General features: G+C 39.0%; 1 protein-coding gene across 2 annotated transcripts in view; it reads right to left on the bottom strand.

Annotated features, from left to right (window-relative positions):
- The window catches only part of galnt14 (UDP-N-acetyl-alpha-D-galactosamine:polypeptide N-acetylgalactosaminyltransferase 14 (GalNAc-T14)), a 244066-nt gene that overhangs the window by 40058 nt on the left and 178853 nt on the right, over window positions 1-25155 (bottom strand). For both annotated transcript variants that reach the window (XM_005753112.1, XM_005753113.1), the window contains exons 6-8: window positions 15843-15964; window positions 10846-10933; window positions 7921-8005 (exon numbers count right to left, since the gene is read on the bottom strand). In XM_005753112.1, coding sequence (XP_005753169.1) covers window positions 7921-8005; window positions 10846-10933; window positions 15843-15964 — 295 coding nt within the window. The remainder of the gene's footprint in view (window positions 1-7920; window positions 8006-10845; window positions 10934-15842; window positions 15965-25155) is intronic.

The following is a 25155-nucleotide window of genomic DNA, read 5'->3' as shown; positions in this document are numbered from 1 at the left end:
AGCGAGGTACGAAGAACGGACCCCTGACCGGAGGAGCTTAGGAAGGCTGTTCCAAAGGTTCCTACAGCCTTGTGTCTGAATTTAAAAGAAGACCACAGTACAGTGAAAAGACTCTGACCAGATGATTGGACAGGCCAACTAATGCAATAATAGGAGGAGCCTGCCCATGAAACTACTACATTTTACAATGAATTCTGAATGTTGCCCAATGAAGGGAAGCTAGATTAGAGGTGATAAGCAGGCACAGGCATGTTTTTGTTAGCAGTTGTGGACTAAATGAAGACAAGCTACGAAGGACTGAGAAATACACATAAAAAATGAATTACAGAATTAAAGACAGCAGAGAATGAAACTGAGCACTAAAAGTTTCAGACCCCTGGTTGACAGCAAAGGTTTGATTTATTTATTTTTTTATGTTGCAGTAAGTAAGTACCAAAATACATTTACAGTGTTTATCATCAATGCAGAGGAGAAAACAGGACATGCAGGATAAATATGGAAAAATGTGGTGCAGCAGAAGTTTTCAACTATACTGCAGCTGGCACATCCACTAAATATTGTAGTAAAGATATTATATGGATGGATAGATGGTGATTTTATGCACGCAGTTTTTATGTTATTACTGAGACGGCTGCTAAGTGGTGATACTTGTTTCTAGAAGTAAATTAATACTACATGGAAATGTTTGCATGGTTGAAACACCAGGATAAGAGTAAATGAAAGCACTTCTAAATGTTCAACTGCCCCCTGTGTGTTTATTTGTTCCCAAAACTGATGCTGTTAAAAAAAAGTGGTGAAAAGCACCCCAACTCATCTCCTCGAGTATCTGTGTTACAGGTTACAGTGCATATATATGATTTATGTGGTTGTAAAGGTTAGGGTTGGAGGCTTTGAAATACATAATGCCAATCATGGTCTTCATACGTATAGTTTATAAATGCATAAATGGTAACTCTTGGTAACGAGGTTGACATGGCAGATAAAAGCATTGCATTGACTTGCAGGTAGAAACCATGACAGTGAACAAGCTACAACCTTTCCACAATCTTTCTACATCCATCTCCAAAACACAAACACAGGGACACACACACACGCACCATATGTGATTGCCTGCCCCGCTGCCTCCACCAAAACATAAAAATAAAAACCATGCATGAAGTCAGGCAGTCATAAGTTGGCACAGCAGCAAATCTGGGTTCCTGCCACCAATCTGACTTATGACGAAGGAGCAGTGCCAAAGTTTATTATTTATAACCGTGCGTGTGTGTTTGCTCTGTGGCTCTTGTGGCTTCCCTTTGTTTGTTTGTTCATCTCTCCACAGCAAATGATTTGTCAGGCATCGATGATTTGAGGTTTTGTAAACTTTTAGCGTATTAGGTTTTTCATCACAGCCAATGTGTCCTTATGCAACCTGCTTTCATTTCCAAGGCATCAAGCTCAGCAGTGCAGGGTTGGTGTTGTGAAGGGGCGGATTTTAGTGTAAACCACAATGTTTCACTAAATTTAAACTAAACTTGAGTAGATTTAAGTGCCAGTGTCGAACCACCAAAGGAGCCAAAGATTTCTTGTGCTTCTGAGAGTTAGTTTATGTGTCTCTTGCTTTTAGTTCAGCTTTAGATGACGTCAGGTTTGTTAGTTCCCCTTTGTGTTCTCATGATGTTCCTTCAGTCTTCTCGCTCTCTGTTTTTCCTTTTGTCTGTTTGTGTCAAGTTAGTGCTGTCTCCCCATTCTGCTGTGGCTCTCTTCCATATTTTATTTTGGTGACTGTTGTTCCGTGTGTTGGTTCCCCCGACTCATTAAGTTAATTATTCTCAGTTGTGTTCCCACCTGTTACCTCTGCCCTCGTTATCCTGTGTGTGTGTGTGTGTGTGTGTGTGTGTGTGTGTGTGTATTGTCTCAGTCTTGCTTTGTTGCATCGTCCTTCGTGGTTGTTTTGTTTCTTGTGAATAACTCTTGTGAGTTAACAGCATTAAAGTCGATTTTTGTTTTATTCAGGACGATCACATATGGAGAAACTAAAACTATTGCAACAAAAACAAAAGGACACTAAATGTTAAAGCAACACAGGAAAGAAAGAGAAGACACTGGAAACACGGAGACTAACCTAAACATAGTAAGACAAAGTGGTGAACAGACAGGGAAACACAGGGAGGCTAGAATAACAAATAGATTCAAATCAAAACTTAAGCATCATATCAAAAAAAAAAAAACTCAGCATCACTCAAATCCACAGAAACTTAACTAAAAGACCAAAAAGAAAAGAAAAGTTCATTTTATATAAGTTTGTTTAGTAAGTACACAATATTGTTTCAATTATTTATATTTTTTTCCACACAGTTTTAGTTGTTAGGTTTAGAAAATAACAATTTTGACTAATTGTTCACTTGGGTTTGGCAACTAAACTACTTGGCAGTGTTTAGGAAAAAGAAAATGATTTGGATAAAAATAACAGTGTAATTAAATGTTAGAAGTCAAACTTCTCTTTCATAATATATACATATATGGCCTCAGTCAACACCTGTCTGAGAAAGGTTGGAGGTTTTACTTACATGACCTTAGGAGGCTGCCTCTGTAAACAGCAGTTATTTTAACCCCATCAAAATTGACCACTATTGTTATTTTTCTGATGAGGTCAGCCTGCCACAACCCTGCTGAGGTCACTGCAGTAATAATAGGTCAGAGCAGGATGATTAATTTCTTACTGATTTCTGAACTGCATTTTTTTTTTTATTCTAGCAGTGGTGGGGCACATCAGCACTGCCATTAATCACAGCACCCCACAGAAAATTACATTATGTAGACATAGAAGCTTTTTTTAAGCACTACTCTGACAGTCTGTGATTGTGGGCCATTACTGCCATTTTAAATTAATTATGTATTGGGGCTTTTTATTAAAAATTAGTCTACATGCAGTATAGCACATAAGGTAACCAACATTAGTTAGTCAGCTGCATTTACTGTGGTCTATTTGGAATTTTATGAATTCAGCAGTTTTTTTCTAGTACTGGTTCACAACAACACATCTCGATGCACTTTTTATACTAACGTAATGATCCTGCAATATTAAAGAAAGAAACCCAATGATCTGATGGGTGATACCGATTAACAAGCACTTGAAAATGGGGAGAAAGAACTCCCTTTTTACAGGAAGGCACCCCCAGAAGAACCAAGCCCAGAGAAAAGCAGCCACCTACTATGTGTGGTTGGAGGTTGACGGTAGATAATAGTTACTGGAAGCATCATGATGAAGGATGGTTCAGGGTCACCTGATCCAACAGTAAGTTTAAGCTTTATGAAAAAGGAACCTTTTAAGAACCTCTTAACAATGTGGTGTATGCTGTACAGTGCAGCGAGGAATGCCCAGACCTCTACATTGGAGAGACCAAACAGCCACTTCAAAAACGCATGGTACAACATAGAAGAGCCACCTCCACGGGACAAGACTCAGTGGTCCATGTGCATCTAAAGGACAAAGGTCACTCCTTCGAGGATGCCAATGTTCACATTTTGGACAGAGAGGACAGATGGTTTGAAAGAGGAGTAAAAGAGGCCATCTATGTCCACTGTGAGTGACCATCTTTGAACAGAGGCGGTAGTTTATGACACCAACTGTCTGCCATCTACAATCCAGTTTTGAGATCCCTTCCCAGACGCCTTAATGCCCAGTCACATCCTGGGCCGTCTGACCTCAAGAAGTCACATGATAGGGTGGGCCTAGGTTTCACAATTAGCTCATCGAAACCTTGGCTGATTGTGACCTACACCCGTTTTCACACCTTGGCTCATTTGATTAGGTAGAGGATAATTAGGGGGTCCATTGTCCCTCTCGGGGGCTAATGAGGTCTGATAAACTTACATGCATTCATAATAAACAACCTATAGAGAAATTTAGACTCTAAAGACAAAAGTTTAAGCTCATTGTACAAAAACAAGATATTCATTATATATACTTCATATTATACATATATCATTACTCTATATTTGAATAGGACATACATAACAAATACAAAAATTCCACAAAGAGAAGGATGACAATGGGTTCAGATTTTTTTAATAAAAGCAGAAAAATGGGCCTGAAAGGCAAAATCTGTAGATTTTTGTTTTTAATAACTTCCCAAAGGCAAATGTAAACACATGAAAAACTATTGCACACTGAGGAATGCGTTGCTGGAAGGTATAGCTGCATTTCTATTTGCCAATGTGGACTTAATAAAAGGAAATATTGGGTGTAGATTTTGATGCTGTTTTAGTTTTATGCGCCTCAGTTTTCCACCATTTCTTTGACTGCTCTCTGTCTATATGTTTCTGAACGTTTATGCACAAAAAAAAACACAAAAGTGAAGAAAACCTTCACAGTTTAGCTTTAAAAGTATCAATAATAAGAAAATAATAAGAAATCTGGTTTGAAATGAGTAACAAGCACATGAGTGTGGCAAGTTTATTATAAGATAAAATAAAAAGTATAAATAATTGGACCAAAAAGCAATTCCAACAAAAATATTATAGAAATGGGTTAAAAAGGGAATTTGAAGGTGGTACAATTTGGTGTAGCAGAGAAATATTACTTTGCTAAGAATAAGTGAGGTGAGCTATATGGTGAAAGACTGCAGGGGTTAGGGTTTGATTCCACCCGGACTGTTTTCTAAAAAAGTTACATTTGGTGAGCAATATTAAAAACCACCATCAGCTTACGTTTAATTTAAAGTCTGGTACCTTTGACCTAACAGTGCCAATGGATGCTACAGGCTGTTCTGCACCTGCATCATCAATAACTATAAATCACACTACTGCAAACTCCACAGTTCCATAATCTGCACCTACTGTCTAGTATAACCTTTGACAAAAGTACAGTATCATCGTTTTAAAAAAATAATATAAATTTAATCAGAACATCACAACTTTTATATAAAATATCAACTTTTTTGTTTGTATGTATGCTTGGTGGTATTTGTTGAGCTGTTTGAAATTACCAGCCACTCTGTAGGTACGGACGTTTTCCCAGATTAACTTTGTTGACATCAGCAAGCATGAACACATGACAGGGACGACAAGAGGACGACAAGTCTGTGATCAAATGAGCACAGACAGGACCATAGGGTGACACTACTTTCTGATTTGTTGAGTATCTCAATTGCATCAGTGGGAAGGGACACCGGGATGCGTCAGATGAAAAATTAACTAAGCTGGTAACACGTATCAATTTGCCAATAACACAGATGCAGCATGAGACATTTTTAAATGTAGCAAACCTGCAAACGCAGCATCCAAATAACTGGTGGCTGTGGTAGAGAGGAGGCCACTGAAAGAACTGCCATTAATCCAGGCCTCCCACTGAACCACTTACTGGAAAGGCAGAGCTTTCTGTAATAACATTTTCAGCTTTCAGCTCCACTGCCAAATGACAGAAATACTTTTACCTCACACCACAACACCTGTATTCATTTTCTTTAGATTTTTGCTCCTTGTTGTATTATACTCTGCCTTTTTACATGGCGTTATATTATCTTATTTATTGTTTTATGCAGTGGGTGCTTTCTAAAATCGAATTGTCCTGATTTCCTTTGCATAACTTTTACCTTACTGATAGCGTTGGTGTTACGGTCATTGTGCCTGCTCGGTGTACTTTTACAACTATAAGTAAAATGAATTGATGCAGCTTGGTAATGAAAAAATCAACCACCCACATCACCAATAACCTTTTGCAGTACCAGCCATGCTCATTTTAATTATTCAGTTAATAGTAGCTCGTGTATCTGCAGCAATCCTGGCAGCATGACTGAGGAGGGCACGGTACGACTTTGAGGAGTTACACTCGTGTCTCTTTGGAAGCAAAAGGAGGTCATTCATCACCTCGCACAGCTTACTTTAAGTGTGATCCCACTGGAAAACCAACAGAAATGTGTTGAGGATATTCTGAACTGCCACGTACTGTGCTAACCTGCTCTAACACCTTGAGAAAAGATTGAATTTATTTACCACTTGTCCCTTAAACATATTTATAATTTATCCCATGTTATTTTACAGTTGGCCATAATGCTATAGTTTAGACATTGCTGTTGTAACTTTGCTCTACATACTATCCCGGGTTTGTTTGTGGTAGCTTTATGTTACAGTTTACATCCATGCGTATGTTTTTAAAGCAAATACTACTGAAACATAAGATCATTTGAATTTTCTTCTGTTGAAAGGTCAATTTCTGGTAAATTACACAATAGTTTGTCCCTTTGTTCAGATCTTACATCCAAAAAAGGGGGTGGGGGAGGGGCCGGCCCAGCACTTCCTGTTTATATGGGGTTTATATCATGATGTCATTGATTGCATCACTGGGCGACTGTGACTCAGGGGGTTGGGAAGCGTATCTATAACCGGAAGGTCGCCGGTTCGATCCCCGAGCTCTCTGTCCCGATCATTGTGTCCCTGGGCAAGACACTTTACCCTACTTGCCTACTGGTGTTGGCCAGAGGGGCCGATGGCGCGATATGGCAGCCTCGCTTCTGTCAGTCTGCCCCAGGGCAGCTGTGGCTACAACTGTAGCTGTGTGAATGTGAGAGTGAATGAATAGTGGCATTGTAAAGCGCTTTGGGTGCCTTGAAAAGCGCTATATAAATCAAATCCATTATTATTGGGTACAACCAAATGGTTTTTCCTTTTTGCATAGTGAAGTTGTTTTCTTTTCAAACCATTTATTTGTGTAAATGAATTTGTAAATTAGATGAATAATCTTATTCCTGTTTCTTTGTTTAGATTTCGTTGTTTGGTTTAGCCTTTTTTTTTTTAAACAGTAGAGACTAATGAGGTTCAGGTGTGTGTAAAATTCTGTAAAATATAAAAGTGAGATTTTGACAACAGAGGTCGTTTTAAGATGGCAGAATGGAGATGCCAGAAAAAAAAATACACTAAAAAGAAATTTGACCAGTCTGCTGATGCTGTCTACTTATCACCTTTCTTACCATTTGCACTACTTTACCTCACATAAAGAAAAATAATTTTGCACTTTTATAACTGTGGCTACAATCCTCCATCCACGTGTATGTTTCTAATTTGGCACAGAGATTCATAATATGATTCAAAGTAGCTTGATTTCGTTGTGCAGCCTGTAAATGTGGTCCAGTGTATGGTTATAATTATAGATGAGTAAGGAGGGCTGGATCTATCCAAATCCAGCCCTCCTTGTTTTGTCTTATGGTCATGTTATATTTTAAGATACTGAGTTGTTCTGCTTTATTGAAGCTATTTGTTATAGGTTGTTGTCCTTTCCAACATTGGGGATAAGCAAAGCAGATTATTTTTACTTTATCTGCTTTTATCTTAATTGGTTATTAATGAAAGCTGCTAGAATGTTATTCCAGATCATTCTGGCCCACTTTAACCTCTGCTTGTAGACAGAAATATGTTATTGGTGGAGTTAAATACTGCTAAAAATGTTGAGTCAAATATTTTTTCTCCTGCAGAGTCCCTAATAATAATTATGCTGTATGGATCAATCGCACACACACATAAAAATACACACACACTTTATTTAGCAACAAGTAAAACCCTGCACTCAAGTCTGTAAAACGATACATATGAAAATGTTATCTATTTATTTCACCGTCAGCATCTTCTGGATTTGGTGAAAATTTAAAACATTTACTCTTCAAGTTTTTAATGAACTTAATTGTTCAGAATTCATCCTAAGAAGACAACTAAACCCGTGCTATTACACTTTTTCCTTTTCATCCTTTCATCAGACTTCAGTGCATCTCTTTCCTTTTGTCCCCTCACTCCCACTCTTGTCCTTTGTTCCTACTCTTTAACCTCCTCTTCTCTGCCTTCTCTGTTTCCACTTGTCTGCACTTACTTAATGAGCCCTGGGTTCAGAATCTATACACCCACAGTTATACATTTTAATGTTTGAGTTTTTGTGTATGCGTGCATTACTTGATTGGCTGGGTCGGGTCAGTCCGGCGGGCTCTCTGTTCAGGCGACAACTGCTCCCACTTAAAATGGAGACTCCAATCAAAGCCTGAGGGAGAACAACAGAGTAAAGAACATGCTTTAAATAATACTGAGTACAGAGGCTACTGTGCTGTACCAAAACATCAAGGTCACTGTTATGCTATGCTTTCTTTAGAATATGTATATAAAATAGTTAATGAAAAGACAAATAGAGATATATTTTATTTTTCTGATACTAGAGGAAAAACTTCAGCAAAGAAAATGTGTTGGCTTGTGTAGTTTTTTGTGTGCCAGTCCACCAGGTCACGGATTAGCTACCACAGTACTCCCCCTCCACTCTCTGTTGGCATGTCTTTAGACTTCAACATGTGTGTGAATGTCAGGATCAATGCAGATGGATCTGATGACCGTCTTTTTTATGATTTCAGCGACAGGTTCATCTATAATTAAAATGCTCTTTATAAGCACGACTATCGCTATCGATTCTCCTTCCTGTGTGATTGTGCGTGCACAGTGGACAGCCCTATTATCTGCATTGATTGGTGGACTGCTTTCACCAAGAAAATAAGACTGGTAAAAGAGTCTAATGGAAGGAGAGAGGTACTATGAAGTCAACAGATAAAGTGGGAGGTAGTGCAGATCGCAGACAGAGAACACAGTTATGTGTTGTTCTGGCTTATTTTCAGGCCGTTTAGCTTTAGCTCATCTGCGAGTATAATCCTGCTGAGCTAATAGAAATGTTCACTTTCTACATTTATTCAAGTTACTAATTTAATGTTTTAAAAAGCATTTACAAAAGCATGATGGTCTTAAAGATGATGTCAGGATCCTGATGGCAGCAAACAAACTGACTGATATCTAAGAATTTGATATCAACAAATTAAAAGGACTGTGTTAACTGTTCAAAGAGTCATTTTATGTGCCAACACTTTAAGCACATTTCAAAGCTGTGTGAGAGAACCCTACTGTGCACATATAGACAATGCTGGGCAAGAGTCTTGAGCCACCCCTCAATATGTTCAGGGATTTATTTAAAAGTGCACATATACATGGAGTGAGAGATCGGTCTCTCTTAGGTATCTTTCTTATTATTTCTATTAGTAGTCTTCAGGAATAGTTCCCCAGGCTTCCTGAAGGACATTTCAAAGTTCTTTGCATGTTTGCTGCCTTTTGTTCTGTTCTCTGTCAAGATGACCCTTATTACTTAAATAATGTAGAGGTCTGGGGAGGCCAATCCATGCTGATAGTGGTCCATTGTGTGCTTTTACTGCTTTGGCTGTGTGTTTGGAATTATTGTCATGCTAAAAAATACCATAAGACCTGTTTCCACTGATTTTCAGTCCAGTTCTTGTGTAACTTGGCACAGCTTAATCTTTCTTTCATGTTTTGATCTGTCACAGAAAAAACAGGGTGTGAGGGGGAGGCTCCCACGCTCCCTGTTTGTCATCAAAACGTGATGAAATGTCAACTCTTGGTAGAAAGACAAGAGCAGCCATATGGACACGTTTCTCATTTGATGTCAAGGAAGATAAGACACGTGAAACATGTGGCGCCACTGTCACTGGTGAAAACTATTTTAGTCAACTGAAACAACTTCAGTCTAATCTACTATAATCTTATCATATTTAATCAACTAGAACTAAACTCAAACTAAAAGAATCTAGAAGCTTAAATTATGACAAACACTAAATCAAAGTTTGCACACAACACCAGTTCATCCTTTGAATGATTCATAAAATCATTAAGAAACAAACAAAAGAAAGAAAGAAAAACCTAAAAGAAAACAAACAACGATAAAAATACACTGGAAACAGTCAGGTAAAAAGCGACTGGACTGGACTGAAGATGAGTGACAAAGCAGTCAATATGCAAAGAAACACTTTAAAAGTCCTTCAGAAAGCCTGGAGACCAATTGCTTTAAAGACCACTTTAAAATTACAAGAAGGTCGGGATCCTTGGATACAAAATATGAAGATGTGATCATTCTTTCACAGCTTGCATGCAAACTGATTCTTGTGTTGGATTAGTGTTGTGTCCTAAGTCTTTTTGACCATCACAGTTCTCTGAAACTCCATGTTTTTCACAGAGTTTGTGTTATATAGGTAAGTGAACATCTGCAGTCCACAGCTGAATGCCATGCTGTAGTCAATTAATCAAACAATTGAAAAGTTGGGGATGTGACTGGGGAACATTTTCTGAGAGTAACTAAATATGCAAAATTCCACCTGCTAGCCTTTTTTGTCTTAGAAGAATTATTAACAGAAAGACAAAACTATGATAAATAATAATAAAAGGCGTTTCGTTCTTTTATTTGGAAATATATTTCGATTCATGCCTCTGCTTTTTCAACATCAAACAGCATTTGAGACATTTGAGACCTTAAGACTGTTGTAGTTTATTTCTTAAAAATAAACAATTACATTTGAGAACATAAACCTACAGTCTCTAGTTCCCTTTTACAATGATGGAAAGAAAGTTGGTGCACTCGCTGCACAGTTTAAAACCAAGACATCAGCACTTATCTGTGTAGAAACTGGGCAGAAAAAAAGGGCAACTCTAACAAAATCTGAATATTCAAGGACACGGTTGAGGGACTTTAGTGCACATTTCAAAGATAAGATGATTCAAGGACAGCAACTATTCTCGAGGGGTCCAATATGAGCGAATAAGAGTCACTGCTAGAAGAAGAAGAAGAAGAAGAAGAAGTAGGAAAAAAAATATCTCAAAGCATTTAATGTTCACAGCAGCCAGAGAGAACAGGTTCATGAACTCATCACAAACTTATCATCAAGGGCCACCTCATAAGTCAGAAGCCCAAAGGGGTTTCTCTCTGTCATCAAAACACAACCCAAAGGTGCCTCAGAGACGTTTGTTTCTCAGTGTAGATGGAAGAAAGTGGTTGTGTACCTCCACGGAGATCGGCAGAGGCTGCCACATAAGCAAACGTATCCATGTTGATGATGTCGATGACTGGGCTAACCACTCGAGACGGGTCCTGGAGACACAAAAAGAACCGCACACATTTATGCTTAATTAGGGCTTCAGATTAATTTTTTAAAAAGTGTAATGCAAGGGAAATAAAACAAGCTACCAAGGAAGAAAAAGAGAAAGAAGTGAATGTGTTTCTGCTTTCATCACCAAATTCTGTTCGAATAAATGAGGCGCTCAGTCCAGTGTGTTCATCTGTGTGTGAAACAGACTGTAAACTCCAAGGTCATTATACTGCACTTCTCCGAAAGGGAATTTCAGTCATTCAGCAACAATCATGCAGACAGCAAATGTAGCAAGGTGAGATTGACCACTACCTCTGTTGACTTTAATTCAGTGCTACTTTATTCCCTTCTCTGTCATTAATGTCAGACCACTGAGCCACATGAAATGAAGAGATACAGAAAATGCTTTTAGGTGACAACACAATTTATTAAGAAGCAGCAGAGAAAATGAGTAACACATCAATAGGTTACTGGAGGTAAACTGTGTAAGGCTGTGTAGAATTCAATATTTTAGTTTGCGAAGTTCAATACGGGCTCTGGTATTTCATTTCATTTGTGTTAGGGCTATATTGGAATTGACGAATAAAGAAAGGTCTGACACCTAGCTATCCTGATGGAAAGCTTTGTCTTCGTCTTACTACAACAGCAAAGCTGGCTGCATAATTTTTTGTCAAGTGATGTTTGAGCACAGTGCATATTTAGAGCATGACATTGACTGTGCTATATAAAAGACTGATATTACTAATACATGTTTTTAATTATTGGCTTGCAAATCTTTCTTTTTTTTCTGTTTATTTTGGTGGATGCGACCATATTGGAGTAGAGACACAGACAAAGATACTTTTTGATTAGAGATGGGGAGAGCTAATTTACTACCTGGCTAGAGTTCAGCATGCCCCTTGTGTTCATACCTACTAGTCTTTTAAATCAACCAAATCCTTAACTTTAAGGTAAGTAATATAAAACTCCTCCTTCACAGGGCTGTCAGAAGGAAGAAAATAACCAGAGAGATCAAAACCAGAGAGATTTTGGTTGTAAGACAATGTATTTCTGCTCTAAAGCTGACCCTTTGTGTTTAAGCCAACCCCAAGTGGTTATTTAAGAAACTGAAGCTTGGCTTCATTGGCTTGACTTTTCAGCCACTGTAATTTGTATTTCTTGTGCTCTGCACGCCACTTTATTACAGTGATTTTCTGGTTTATGGCACTTTTGAGACTTTTCTGAAGTAACAACCAAGCAGCTGCCCACTCAACTCTACAGTTTGGTTCATGTGGTTCAGAGAATAAGATCCTCAGTGTAGCGCAACAATAATTTTTAAAAAACATTTGGAAAGCACATCCTCCATCAATGAACTATTTTCCACTTTTAAACAAAGTGGTCTGGAAATGCACCAAACCTTTTTTTCCTCTATTTTTCTGGTGTTTCTTGTAATTCACCTCTACCAACTTTCATGAAATCCAGCTGGCAGTTTTCTACTAAGCTTGCTGACAGACCTCGACTCATGTCCCAGTGGAGCAACTAATCCTATAGATAGATTTCATTTCTGTGTTGGAAATGAGCAAATTTATAAGCTTAAATCATGCAGACAGGATGCGGGGAAAAAGGTTAGCGTGTAAAGCATTTCTAACTTTTTAAGTGAACATTTAAAGCCATTAAAAATGTAATGCTTGATATTTGTGACTGGTTGATGAGACTGTAAAAAATGGGATAATATCAAGCACCAACAAAAATTCCCGTATCCCTCAACCCTGTGTAATCGTCCATAAGGCCATAAGATACTCATGGATTTAGTTTAGTTATTGCCTCCTTAACCCTTAAACAGAGTCCTAAATCCTTTTAAAGTGAAAACTGGCAAAAATGGCTGCACTTGATTTTCCTCATATTTTTTCCTTGATGGTGCCATTTGCTCTTTACAAGGATAAAAGGTACAAAATCTCACTTGCACACACCCACACACACTGGCGCTGCCATACTTGCACTCCCTTTTAAATCATGAAGTGTCCCTCTATTAGTTTGGTCAAACGCTGGATGCATCTTCAGCCAGTGATATTACAGAGCAGGTGGAGCGGTTCTGGACCATTAGCTGCAGGGTCAGTGCAAGGGGACGCAAGCTGCATCCTTCTACAGCTTCAGCCACATTACAAAGCACTCTGTCTGCTTTAATAGCTGTTAGGGTAATGACACTGTGCAGCACTCAGGGTGAAGCATCACGACATTACTGTCGTAACCGGATAACTGTTATTTTCAAATCACTCTGGAGCATTTTCTTAATTTTAGCCATTTCTTTTTTTTCCCTTCACCTGAATAGAAATGAGAATATTTGATGAGTAAGTTGAGAGGAATCTCAGAATCAGAATCAGAATCAGAATACTTTATTAATCCCTGGGGGAAATTATTTTTTGTTACAGTGCTCCATTTTAAACCAACATTAAGACAAGACAGACAATACACTAACTAAGAATAGTACAATATATACATATATACACATACATACTTCTGACCCCAAAGCAATCTGCTTCTTTTATGGTTTTGGACTCTTGTTTTTAAAGTGCAACTTTCAAACATTTATTGAATTTTACAAATGAATAAATGTATAAATGAATTATAAATGATTTTATAAATGAATATTGAATTTTAATAAATGACCTGTTTTACATAGTCGTCCTTGAGTATTTTATGCAAGCATGCAAGGAAGTTGTGTCGAGGCAGACGTTTGACTATTGACAAAATTATCATCTAAATTGTCCCTTCAGAAAACCCATTATTCCAAAACAACAAGCACTCTAGGCTTTAATGCAATTCTTTATATATTTTTAATCACTAATACCATCTTTCAAATCAATTTTTAAATCCAACAGTGCATGCAGGGAGTGCTAGTGTTAATTTTGTTCATTGCTCTTCATGTAAACAATTATTCTGTTTTCTTTTCCTTCATTTAGGAGTGAGGTTTATAGGTGATGTTCACTGAGCGTCCATAGTGCCTAAATAGCCCTGTCACTGTCCTATTTCCAGTCATTTCCTAAGAAATGACTGGAAATACTAATGAAACCATCAACATATTCACTACATGTTTGGCCGTTCATTGTGATTATCGCTTTTGTTTTGCAGCTCTCTTTGATTGCACATGCACATATAGCAACAAATGAGCAATGTTGCTAAACACAACCAGGATCCTTTTATGTTGACATGCTCTGAAAATATTACTGTTAATTGGTGAACAATTACAATAAATTGTTGCCTTGGTGCTGAAAGACAAAAGCAAAAGCGGTAATGTGATAGACATGAGGGTGAGTAAATACTCTCTAGATTCAATCAGTGGTAAAAAGCTGGGAAATTTCTATTTATTCAAATGAGAAGATGCATATTTGCATGTATTATTTCTCAATTACTTCCCTGACAATGGAATTACAATAAATTATTTATTTGACACAAAATGATTTGTTAGCATCAAACAGTAAAGTATTCAAAAAAAGGCTTTTCTGGCAAAACAGAAAAAGCTTGACAACAACTAAAAGACAACAAAATCAAAATATATGATAAAATTGATCAGATGTGAAATACAGAAAAGCAGATAACCTGAAATTTGGACAAGACTTTAGCTCTCTATATCAATAAGACAGACAATTATTTTGCGGGGAATGTGATTTTACGGTAGCCTGGCGTTTTGACTACGCGTGTGTGTTAATCGGATCAATACCTCATACATTTAAATCTAAATATACGACTATAGAGTGACTACATAGACAGTGACAGATCACTTTTGTGCTTGAACACACACAGGCGCGCACACACAAGCACACACACATGAATAAACCACGAGTATAAATATGGATGGTGATGGTACAGCAGCAGAAACAGATCAGACTGTCTGGTGGATTTATTGATCGCTTCTCTGCAGATTGAGATCAAAGGTCTTTAATAGCAGGCAAACAACTGTTGACTTGATGAATTGGAGAAGTTCAAGACAGGTGTTAAAATTAAAATGAACTGGAGAAGAGAGTATGCGAGGCACATGGACAGGGAAGGAGATGAGAAAGGCCATGTAATGTCGTAAAGCAAATCAAAGGAAGGTGATGGTATGTGTAAAGCCAGGGTAGGATAGAAAAGGATGCAAGAGGAAGTGGATAGGGAGATTTCAAGAGAGCAGAGAAATGAGAGAGGAAAAGAGATGGGGATAGAAAAGAAAAGTGGACGTTTCAAGAGGCCAGAAAGAAGCTGAGAGGAGGCCAGAGAAAGGAGGGGGAAAATTACGAGGAGATGTAAAGAGAAAAGGAAGAAAAGCAAAGGTGTGAGAGTAATGGCAGTAGCACAGGGAGGAAGACATGAGGTGGGGAAAGTAGAACAGAGTGCGATAACCAAAATTGTTGGATAAGAGGTGAAAACAGGAGAGGAGATGAAAATGGAAAAGAAAAGGTGCAATGGTACCGAAGAGTAAGTAAAAGTAAAGGAGACGAGAGACGGAAAAAAGGAAGAAAGGAAGAGAGATGTGACAGGACAAAAGGGAGCGGAGAAGAGGTGGTGAGAGGAGGCAAAACAAGGTGATGAGAGATTGGATGGGGAGGACAAGAAGAGCAGACACAAGCAGAGGACAGCAGACTGGAGAGTAAGAGGGGTGAAGAAGAGAGTACCGCACTTATTTCTTAATGAGAGGCAATCAGACCGGCATCTATTTTCTTTAATGGCACGATTTCACTTCGACCACTGGAGTCATCACGCAGAGGCTTTTTGTTGAGCAGTAAAGCATGCCATATTTGCAGATTGGCCTTGGTCATTATGCCTCGTGACTCACATATATTTGTGTGTATATATAGACACATCTGGAACATGAGAGGGTTGTAATTTGATAGAGAAGCTTTCAGACTCACATATACTTTGTTGCATTAGGGTTTATAAATGAACATGCAGTTACACCTCTTTGATCCTTTGCAGGAGGGGTGGCAGCCAGTCTTTGTTGACCTCACAGTGGCTGTCCAGGAAGGTCAGCACTTTGGCTCTTGCAGCGTCCGTCCCCCGCACTCTGGACCTGATGAGACCTTAAGCAGACAAATAGAAAGACAGTTTAATCTCATTCCTGTTCATGCAAAACCTTCAAAATATTAACCACATCTATTTAAAATTATAACTTTTATTACACAAGACCTAATTAACAATTGTTATTCACACTGCACTTTTAAATATCACTGACAAACTTAGGCCAGCAGTTTAAATGTTGTGGCTGATGGATATATAATAAAGGACAATGCAATTGCACCAACATGTTTTTTTTTAAATAAATAAATAAATACAAAATGAACTGAATAGAGAAGACATTTAATAGAAGGGTCTTTTGAAAAATGCATAAAATCCAGATCTATAATTATTTTTGCACTGAAAACCATTTCACTGAATCACCCACTGATAAGCACATTAAGACAATGTGTCCCTGTGCATAAACAGAACCAACAGGTTTGATTTTAATTTGTCATTCATGCTTTAGCTTTTAAAATAAGGTTTGGAAAACACTGTATCTTTTCTGTAATAAAGCTTTAACCATACAAGGTACCCGGTACAGGGTGGGTGGGGGTAAAATAAATGTATAAAACTGTCATAGAGATACAGATTTATTGCATGAAAGTGGTGCTGTACAAGATTTTCAACATAATTTTGAGTTTTACTTAAAGTAACTATATTCAATATGTTTAATGCCACTTTTAGATTTACTATTGCATCATTAATATTATTAAAGCATCTCCTTAATATTGAAATTGTTGATTAAATGAAGTAATTACATATTGCTGGTAGCTTGCATTTGCGTTGATTAACAAAAAAATCCAAAACATTTGGAAAAACCAAAACAAAGAAAAAAACAAAGGAAAAAGATAACTATTGATAAAAATACAACTAAATAAACAAAACAATTACGGTGTTTGTGAAATTGTGAAATATGATTCATAACACTGAAAAAACGACTACAGTATGATACAATCATCAGTTCAACATGGTGTTGTTGTGCCAACTCAAAAGACTTTTGGTTAATTTCAGTCTTCTGTAAACAACAGATCTAAATTTGTAAACAACGTAACAACATTTAATCATCCAATCACAATTAAGAAACAGCCATAATTACAGCGAGCACAAATGGTACTGATAGTGTCGATTTACTGCACCTTTCTCAGTCCCATTTACAGTCTCATACACACTTTAACATTGAAATGTTGTGTACAGTGTTCACTTGGATACCGTCGATATTGAACTTAAAGCCCTCCCAGCTTTTCTTTGCTAAATTGAAATCCTCCGCGTTGCCGTCTGAAATTGATTCTTTTCAGGGCGGCAGATCGGATAAGACAGTATATACTCAAGTTTCATGCTCACAAGCTGTGACTATCAGTTAAACACACACAACCTCCATCCGCTCGCTATAAATATACACGAAGACTTTCATCGAAAAGGCCCCACAGCAGCAGAAGAACAAGACAAAGAATATTTCAGGCACTGGTGAGAATGGAACCCGTAACCTTGGATGTATTAGTGCCTTGCTCCATTTATTGACACCACATTTCTTGCTTTCACTTTCTTTCACTTGCTCTCGTAGTCAGTCAGCAGAGGGGAAAATCGATGCAGTGCTCTTAGAGGGCCTGTCAGACATGGACACAACCTTTTAACAGGCGCATCACTCTCTGCATTTGTGTGTCTGTATGTGTGTGTGTTGGAGAACAGGTTTGCGTATCCATTTTTAAACAAGTGGGAGAGAAAAGCAAAGAAGGGAGTGGAGCAAAAGGCCAAATGTGTGCGTCAGTTAACTGCAGTTGTGTTTTAGTAAGACAAAGACAGACAAAGTGTGTGTGTTTGTGTGTAAATGAGCCTGTTAAGGAGGTCTCCCTGACGGGGTCCAGTGTTCCCCTCTATTTGGACTAAATGGTCTAATCGATACTCCCTGACACGGAGACGTAATGTGTGTGTGAGTGCGTGCACTGTTGAATATGTGTGCGGTACATGCCCACAGAGGAGTCTGCATTGTTGTATGTGTGTTATCGTGATAGTGCTGGGGCCCATTGTGAATGTGTGTGTGTGTGTGTGTCGGTGACATTGTACAAAGGGCCGTGAAGTTTCACGCGGCGCCGTTAGGCCGAGGCTCAGCCAATTAAAAATCCCATTTCATCCTCAATAAGGCTTTATTTTCTGGATGGATGGACACACACACACACACACACGTACCCAGACACATAAACTGGACTCACATACAAGCAGGGACACACACACACACCCACACACACACACACACATCTGCACTGACAGAAGTGGACGCCCATTTACTTAGATACACACACACACACACACACACATCTGCACTGACAGAAGTGGACGCCCGTTTACTTAGATACACACACACACTCACACACACACACAGTGCATGGCGGGCTGACTTTGTACAGAGGAGAGTGTTAATCTACACCGATAACTCTTAACTGTCTCCACCTATCAGATGTGGGTCTGTGTTTGTGTAGACACCTTTTATTTGAAGCCAGTGTAGTGAGGACATTTTGGCCAGGCTTTGAAACTTTAAAGGGCTGTTTGAAGGTTAACATCTTAACAGATTAATATCAGATAAGAAAATGCATAATGTCTTTGTTAATGTGTCTTCACTATTGTACAAATGGACATTGTTGTGTGCTATTGGACTTCTACGCTTGAGTGGATCCATTAGAGTTGTAAGAAGTGAGGGCATTTTGTCTGGCAATTGATCCAAAGAGTGCATTATGCTTGAAAAGAACTAGTTAGTACAAAGTGCTGTCTGTCCAGTTTAGCTGTTATGAATGGCCACACTTGATGGCATCATGAAAAGCCCCATGTCATTAAAAAGGATAATCATATGCTCTTCACAAAGAATTCACTATGTTGTATTTGGTTGTAGACATGAAAAGCGTGAGTGATGGCACTTTTAGAGAGAAGTTCAAACCCTGCTCTCCCTTTTCTGTGCTGCATGAATGGCTTACATTGGTGTAGTTGTTGGTGTGTCAGTTTCAGAATACTACCAAAATTGCTGGCGAGATACCTTCCAAAATGTGAAGCTGGAAAGGTGTCAATATTGTTGATCACGATAGCAACTGTGACTCAAGGGGTCATCCACCAGCAGTTTTCATATTAAAGTATCCTTAGACAAAATTTCAGAAACTGCCCCGCGTGTCATTTATTTATGAATGTATGTGTAGAGTTGGTGTATGAAAGTACAACGTGTTCTTATTCAGGACATCAAACACTACCTTTCTGCCAGAGCCACTGGCATCTTGCAGATACACAATAGGTGTCTGTCAGCAAGGTACTGCAGAAGTGGATCTCATTCTTAAGTCTGTCCATATGGGCACTTTGAAAGAGATCCTGAGGTTGCAGTTAAATACACTGTATTAAAGCCAGACTGGTATGTCAGCCCTGCTGATACTGATATACTTACTGATATATCAGTATCAGGATTTATAACAGTGAATAAAAAATGCAAAAAGTAAAAAAGAAATCGGAGAAACAGCCTTATAGGTGTTGATACTGCATAGTTTGTCCACAAGAGGGCAATTTGCAACTTCCCTCTTGGCAACATGGGATATAACAAATGCAATAGCCAGCTGATCTGATGTACATATACGATATAAACATATACACATTTGTTTAAAACCACCAAATGATGAAAGTGTGAGCGCCAATGGTTTCCTTCAGACGACAGTGTATTTCTAAACTTTGCCAAGAAGTTATGGTCATCTGAAATGACTAAAAACTATACAGTTTTGTTTTTTTGGCAATTTTAATTTTAAACCTAACTAAATAAGATTCTACCTCTTAAATGTAACCACATTTGGTCATCTAAAAGCCTGCTGCTTTGCAACGATCACTAGCTGTGGTTGCCTCCAGTGAACATGTCAACCCAGTGTGGTTAAAAGGAAACACATCTAGACTAAATCCTGGTGAAGGAATTGTCTGTCTGCATATGCACCTGAACTAGCATGGTCTGTCCTACCTTGGCAGTGTAGCGGCAGACATTAGGCTGCAATAACAGCTGCAGATTGGGCTGCAGCCATGCCACAGGTACAGGTTGGAGCATCTCATCTTAATAACTTCATCCTCTATCAACAATAGTCTGATTACAAATGGCACTTTCATGCAGCACCTCAGACACACAGTCCAGCATTCAGCATGTTTACAGCCCGGCTTCAGTCAACATTACTGCCAGGTGGCAATGATGACAATGTCACACGCCCACTGTTTTGTTTTGTTTTTCTATTCTGAGACCACTGGCTTGAGAGTGCAGTAAACTGAACCAATTATCAAGCATGTAAGTGAGTTCATTTGTGTTTAGTAAATGAATGATCAATTGTACCACTAATGAAAACCAACTGAAAAGGAAAATTACTCAGAATATCTTTGGGTTTTGCCAAATACAAAGCTCCAAACTGTGGTCTCCTGGTTGGCAAACTTGAAACAAACTTGATCGCTACCCATCCTATTTCCATTTGTGGGATTTGTTGCATCTTAAAAGAGAGCCCTTGTGTTTCAGCATACAATATTTCAATGGCAGGTGCATCAAGGGGCCAGTGCCAATGGACTGTGTATATATATATATGCAAGACCAACAGTATTTGGCATTCTAGGATAAAGATGCACTGAAATTGCTTTGAGCTGTCCAAATTACCAGAACAAAAAGACTCCATATAAAGGAAATCAATTTACAATTTATCAAGCTAGGTGGGAAAATTAGAGCTCACGTCTGGAACGTCTCCAGACTGGAACATGTATTAGGTAATGTCCGACGGGAAAGATTCTTAAAATTCAAATCTAGTTAGGCACCATGGCAAAATGCTAGATGGAAAAAAAAAAGATTTAGATTGTAATGCACACACATAAATCGGGTCTTTTCACACATTTCACAGTGTGTTTTTGAAGCTAGCAAGGATATTCATACAGTTGGGGGGTTAGCTTTTTAGGGCAAGTACTAAAGTGCTTCATTGTTTAGATATAGTTTTTTCTAAAACAACTTGATGTTTGGATTAATGGTACATGCCAACACTGTGTTCTCACAAACGTGCACGTACAACCACCTGTGTTTGTGTGAGTGTGTCAGAGAAGACATACAGTATCAGGCTGGTGTGTTTTTTATGGCCATTAAAAAGACAATCAAGTCAGAAAGCCTGAAGCCATAAACTATTAACTAGCTGAACTGATGAACCCTGCCGATGTCTATGTGTGGGTGTGCGTGTGTGTGTCATTGTGTGATCAGCATGACTGTGCTATAATGAAATCCTTCAGTGACAGCATGTAGGACAAGTGTTCCTGTTGTTATAGAGAGAGACAGAGAGGTGAGTGAGAAAGAAAGAGGGAAACTATAAAATGCAAGCAACAGAACAGCCAAGCGAGATAAATTTAAAATATGAGGTGAAATAAAGCATCCAGCAAGAGGAAGAAAGAAGGGAGAAAGAAGAACACAGAGAGAGGTATTAGTAAAGTGGAAAGGGGACTCGTATTTTCAGACGTTTTAGTGCAGTAACCGGAGTTCAAACGGCGCTGCTCTCACCGAGGCAACAACAAGCATGTCAGAAGTGGTTTCTGAGTGTTTTTTCCTTTAGTTTGTTCCTGTGAAAAATGCTGCCATTTGATCTTCAGAAGCAATGAGATGTCTGAAAATGTTTCTGTCACTTTTCAGAGGAACTGCACTGAAAGTAAGCTGTAGCAAAGACTTGATCAGAATACTCCACAGATGATGCTCCACTAGAGGGATTTGTCTTCTGCTGTAAAGGTCCAACATCAGTGGGCGCCATTTAGAAATATTATTACTGTAAAATGGCTTTAAATATCTTTTTTTAAACCCCTAATATCACTGTCAAACAATAACAATGGGGAAAAGGAGCCATGTACCATCGAGAGCCAGAAATTACTTTTTGTTTTTCACACTAACTCTACGGATGAACTTTGTGTTAGTCTGTGATCTCTATTTGGTGGGGGGGGTTCTTATAATTGCACCATGTTGTTATTTTACACTATATTTGAACTCCCCTTCATCTTTTGCAAAGTGCTTGCTATGATCCAATTAGTGTTATTATACTGTATATAAAATGGTGGCTGTAATTACTAACACCCAATAAGTTGTACATCTTTGTAACAGTGTATCACTACAGAGAAATTTCTGGCTGCCCTCTAATCTACCTTTACCATCATTTTATTATTACAGCTTTGGTTCTGACTGAGAAACAATTCATCCTTTTCTTTGGCTATTAGTCAGATAACATCACAAACTAGTATTCATTTAAAACTGCATCAAACATTTACATCATAGGAGGAGCAACTAATACAAGCCAATCTGTGACTTTAGGACATCTGAATCCTGACTGACGCTGGTCATGACACACATTATTTTCATATTTCTTTCATTATGAGTTTGTGTCCATGAATCATTGCATTTAAATCACTTTATTAGGCACAGCTGTTTATCTGCTTGTTAACATGGATGTTTAATCAGTCAGTTACATGTTAGCAACTCAATGCATTTAGGCAAGTAGACATTGTAAAGACAGCCTGTAGGCGTAGGCAACGTCTTAGGACATATTGGGCCTCTAAGTACCAACTGAGGATTGTTTAAGCAACACAGCCCAGCAGAGTATTGTTGCTGACTGTGTCCATCCCTTTATGACCTTAGTGTACCCATCTGCAAATGGCTTCTTCCAGCTGGATAACGTGCCATGTCACAAAGCTCAAATCATCTCAAACTAGTTTATTAAACATGACAGGAAGATGACTGTACTCAAATGGCCTCCACAGTCACCAGATTTCAATCCAATAGAGCACTTTTGGGATGTGGTGGAAGGGGAGATTTGCATAATTGACGTGAAGCCACCTAATCTGCAGCAACTGTGTGATGCCATCATGGCAGTATGGACCAGCCTTTTTCTGGCCACCTTGCTCAATCTGTGCCATGAAGAATTAGCATCACTATTCTACTTCTAAAAATAATGAGCATCGGCTAAACTGTAAACAGTCAATTCATTCAAGGTCACACGGGTGGAATTAAATATCTGTACTATTCTGAATTATTTAAAATTATTCTCTATGGAATGGAGTAACACTTAAAACAAAGCTCTAAATTATTCTGACCTTTCTAACCTTTTAATGACATTCTTTCCACTTTTGGAGATGGTCTGTCCAAATTAAATCAAAATGATTTGCATCATTAGAATATGTTTAAATGTCTTTTCATACTGACCATTTCAGGGAAGACCATCATCATACTCTCAACGTATTAGCCAAGCTGTGCTGTGCTTATCCAACAGAATTCATATTATTTAAGTCTTCATCTGCAACCCTTGCATGTGTTTGTATTGTTTTAAGGGAATCGCCTACCATTGCAATGCAGATGATAGACAGTTGCACCTTTCTGCTAAGCCCAACAACTCAACAGTCTCTCCTACCTTTTCTGCCATTACTAATTGGATGTATACAAATTTTCTATATCTCAATTCTAGTAAAACTGAGGTTCTAGTGTTTTGGACCTGCCAGTTTCTCTAAGGAAGTCACCCACTCTCATTTACGTCACCTCAGAAATACTGCTAAAATAAAATCTTTACTCTGATTCAATCATCTGATGCTTTTGAAACACATTTTAATTTCCCCCACTTTGATTACTGTAACCCACTTTTCACATATACCTCTTGGTCCTTTGTAGCGCATCTCCCATTGTTGCAGAAAGCAAGGCTGCTAACAAAAGCTAGCCACCACTCACATATCAAACATATTTGTCAGAGATTTACAGTTAACAAACATCCACTTTAAAGCCCTATTATTAACTCATAAAGCTCTACATGAAGATGGCCTGGCTTATATATCAGAATTACTTAGACCGTACCACAGCAGCCAACTTCTCAGATAATCTCATCAACATCTTCAAAAAAAATTGTTCCACACACTAAATAAAACCAGAGGGGATCAAACTTTTGACGGTGTCGCTCAGAAAGTTTGGAACAGCCTCCCTCAGCCTATCAGGTCTGTTGAATCTGACTTGCGTTAATCAACTGCTGAAAACTAATTTTTATAGGTTAGTGTTCCCTTAATCTTTCCCCCTTATTTTATGCCACAATGTACATCTATTTTCATTTGTATGAAACTGCGTATGTTGGAATGAATGCGTGACCCTGTAGTTCATTATGTCTGTCTTATGGAATATGCATGCTTATTTTTATTGTGTGGCTTTTACTCAAACTGTGAAGCACTTTCTAACTGTGTTCTCAAAAGCGCTATACAAATAAAGCCATTATTTTCTATACTATTTTGTAAGTCTTTAAAGCAGCTACCTGTCTGCTAGGGGTGCAACGATACTCGTATCGATATTGAACCGTTCGATACAGTGCTTTCAGTTCGGTATGCATATGTATCGAACAATAAAAAATTTTAATTTATTTGATCAACTTTTCTTCTGACGATGCTGTCTGTGTTGAGAGCTCAGTGGATCTGCGTTCGACTACTCCGCCTAGGCTGCACTGTCGAGCTAGCAAGACAGAAGCTAAGCTTGTTGCAACATGGCAAATTGAACCTCCCCCACCCTCATTCAGATCTGGCCTTTGGAACTATTTTGGTCTTCATGTGAAATATGTCCCTGAAGGTAAGCGCGTCATGGACAAAATTAAAACAGTATGTTGGATGCACCACGCAATGCTCAATTACATGTGTGGGAACTACTTCGTTAGCGCAGTTAGCTCGTTAACGTGTTGACGTCGTCCAGCCCCACGCACGGGGTGATCTGTGGTAGCTCATTAACGGAGATTTGCCGTGTCCTTGGGGGGCTCAACCCAGGGTATCGGTCATGGCCAATTAGGGGCTCTCTGTTGGCTCTTAGGTGACGGTTTCCTCGTGGCTGCGTGCAGCGGGGCAAGGGGAGGGTCTGTGCTGACGGACGTGGGTTACTGACCTGGTAGCCTGGCTGCCCCTGGGTGGGTCCGGGATGGGCGTGAGGCTCTGGGGGCGCTCTGGCTCTGGGCTGGGGCCCTGGCCGGGCCTCGGGGGCTTGGGTCCTGGTTGGTGTGTTGCCGGGGTTGTGGGCGGGTGGGTGTATGGGGGCCCAGCCCTGGCGCAGGGTGCCGCCGGTACGTCGAGCCACCTGGGGGGCTCTTCAACTGGTGGGGGAGGTTGTCACATCTTGCAGGAGCTTTCCTCTCTACAGGAACTCTCTCTGCAGGAGGTGGAGATACAGGAGAGGTGGAGGAAGATCTCAGCCTGG

The sequence above is a fragment of the Pundamilia nyererei genome, unplaced genomic scaffold (assembly GCF_000239375.1).
Source record: "Pundamilia nyererei isolate P.nyererei 1_Seehausen unplaced genomic scaffold, PunNye1.0 scaffold00404, whole genome shotgun sequence".
NCBI lineage: Eukaryota > Metazoa > Chordata > Actinopteri > Cichliformes > Cichlidae > Pundamilia > Pundamilia nyererei.
This window is presented reverse-complemented; position numbering and strand designations above follow the sequence as displayed.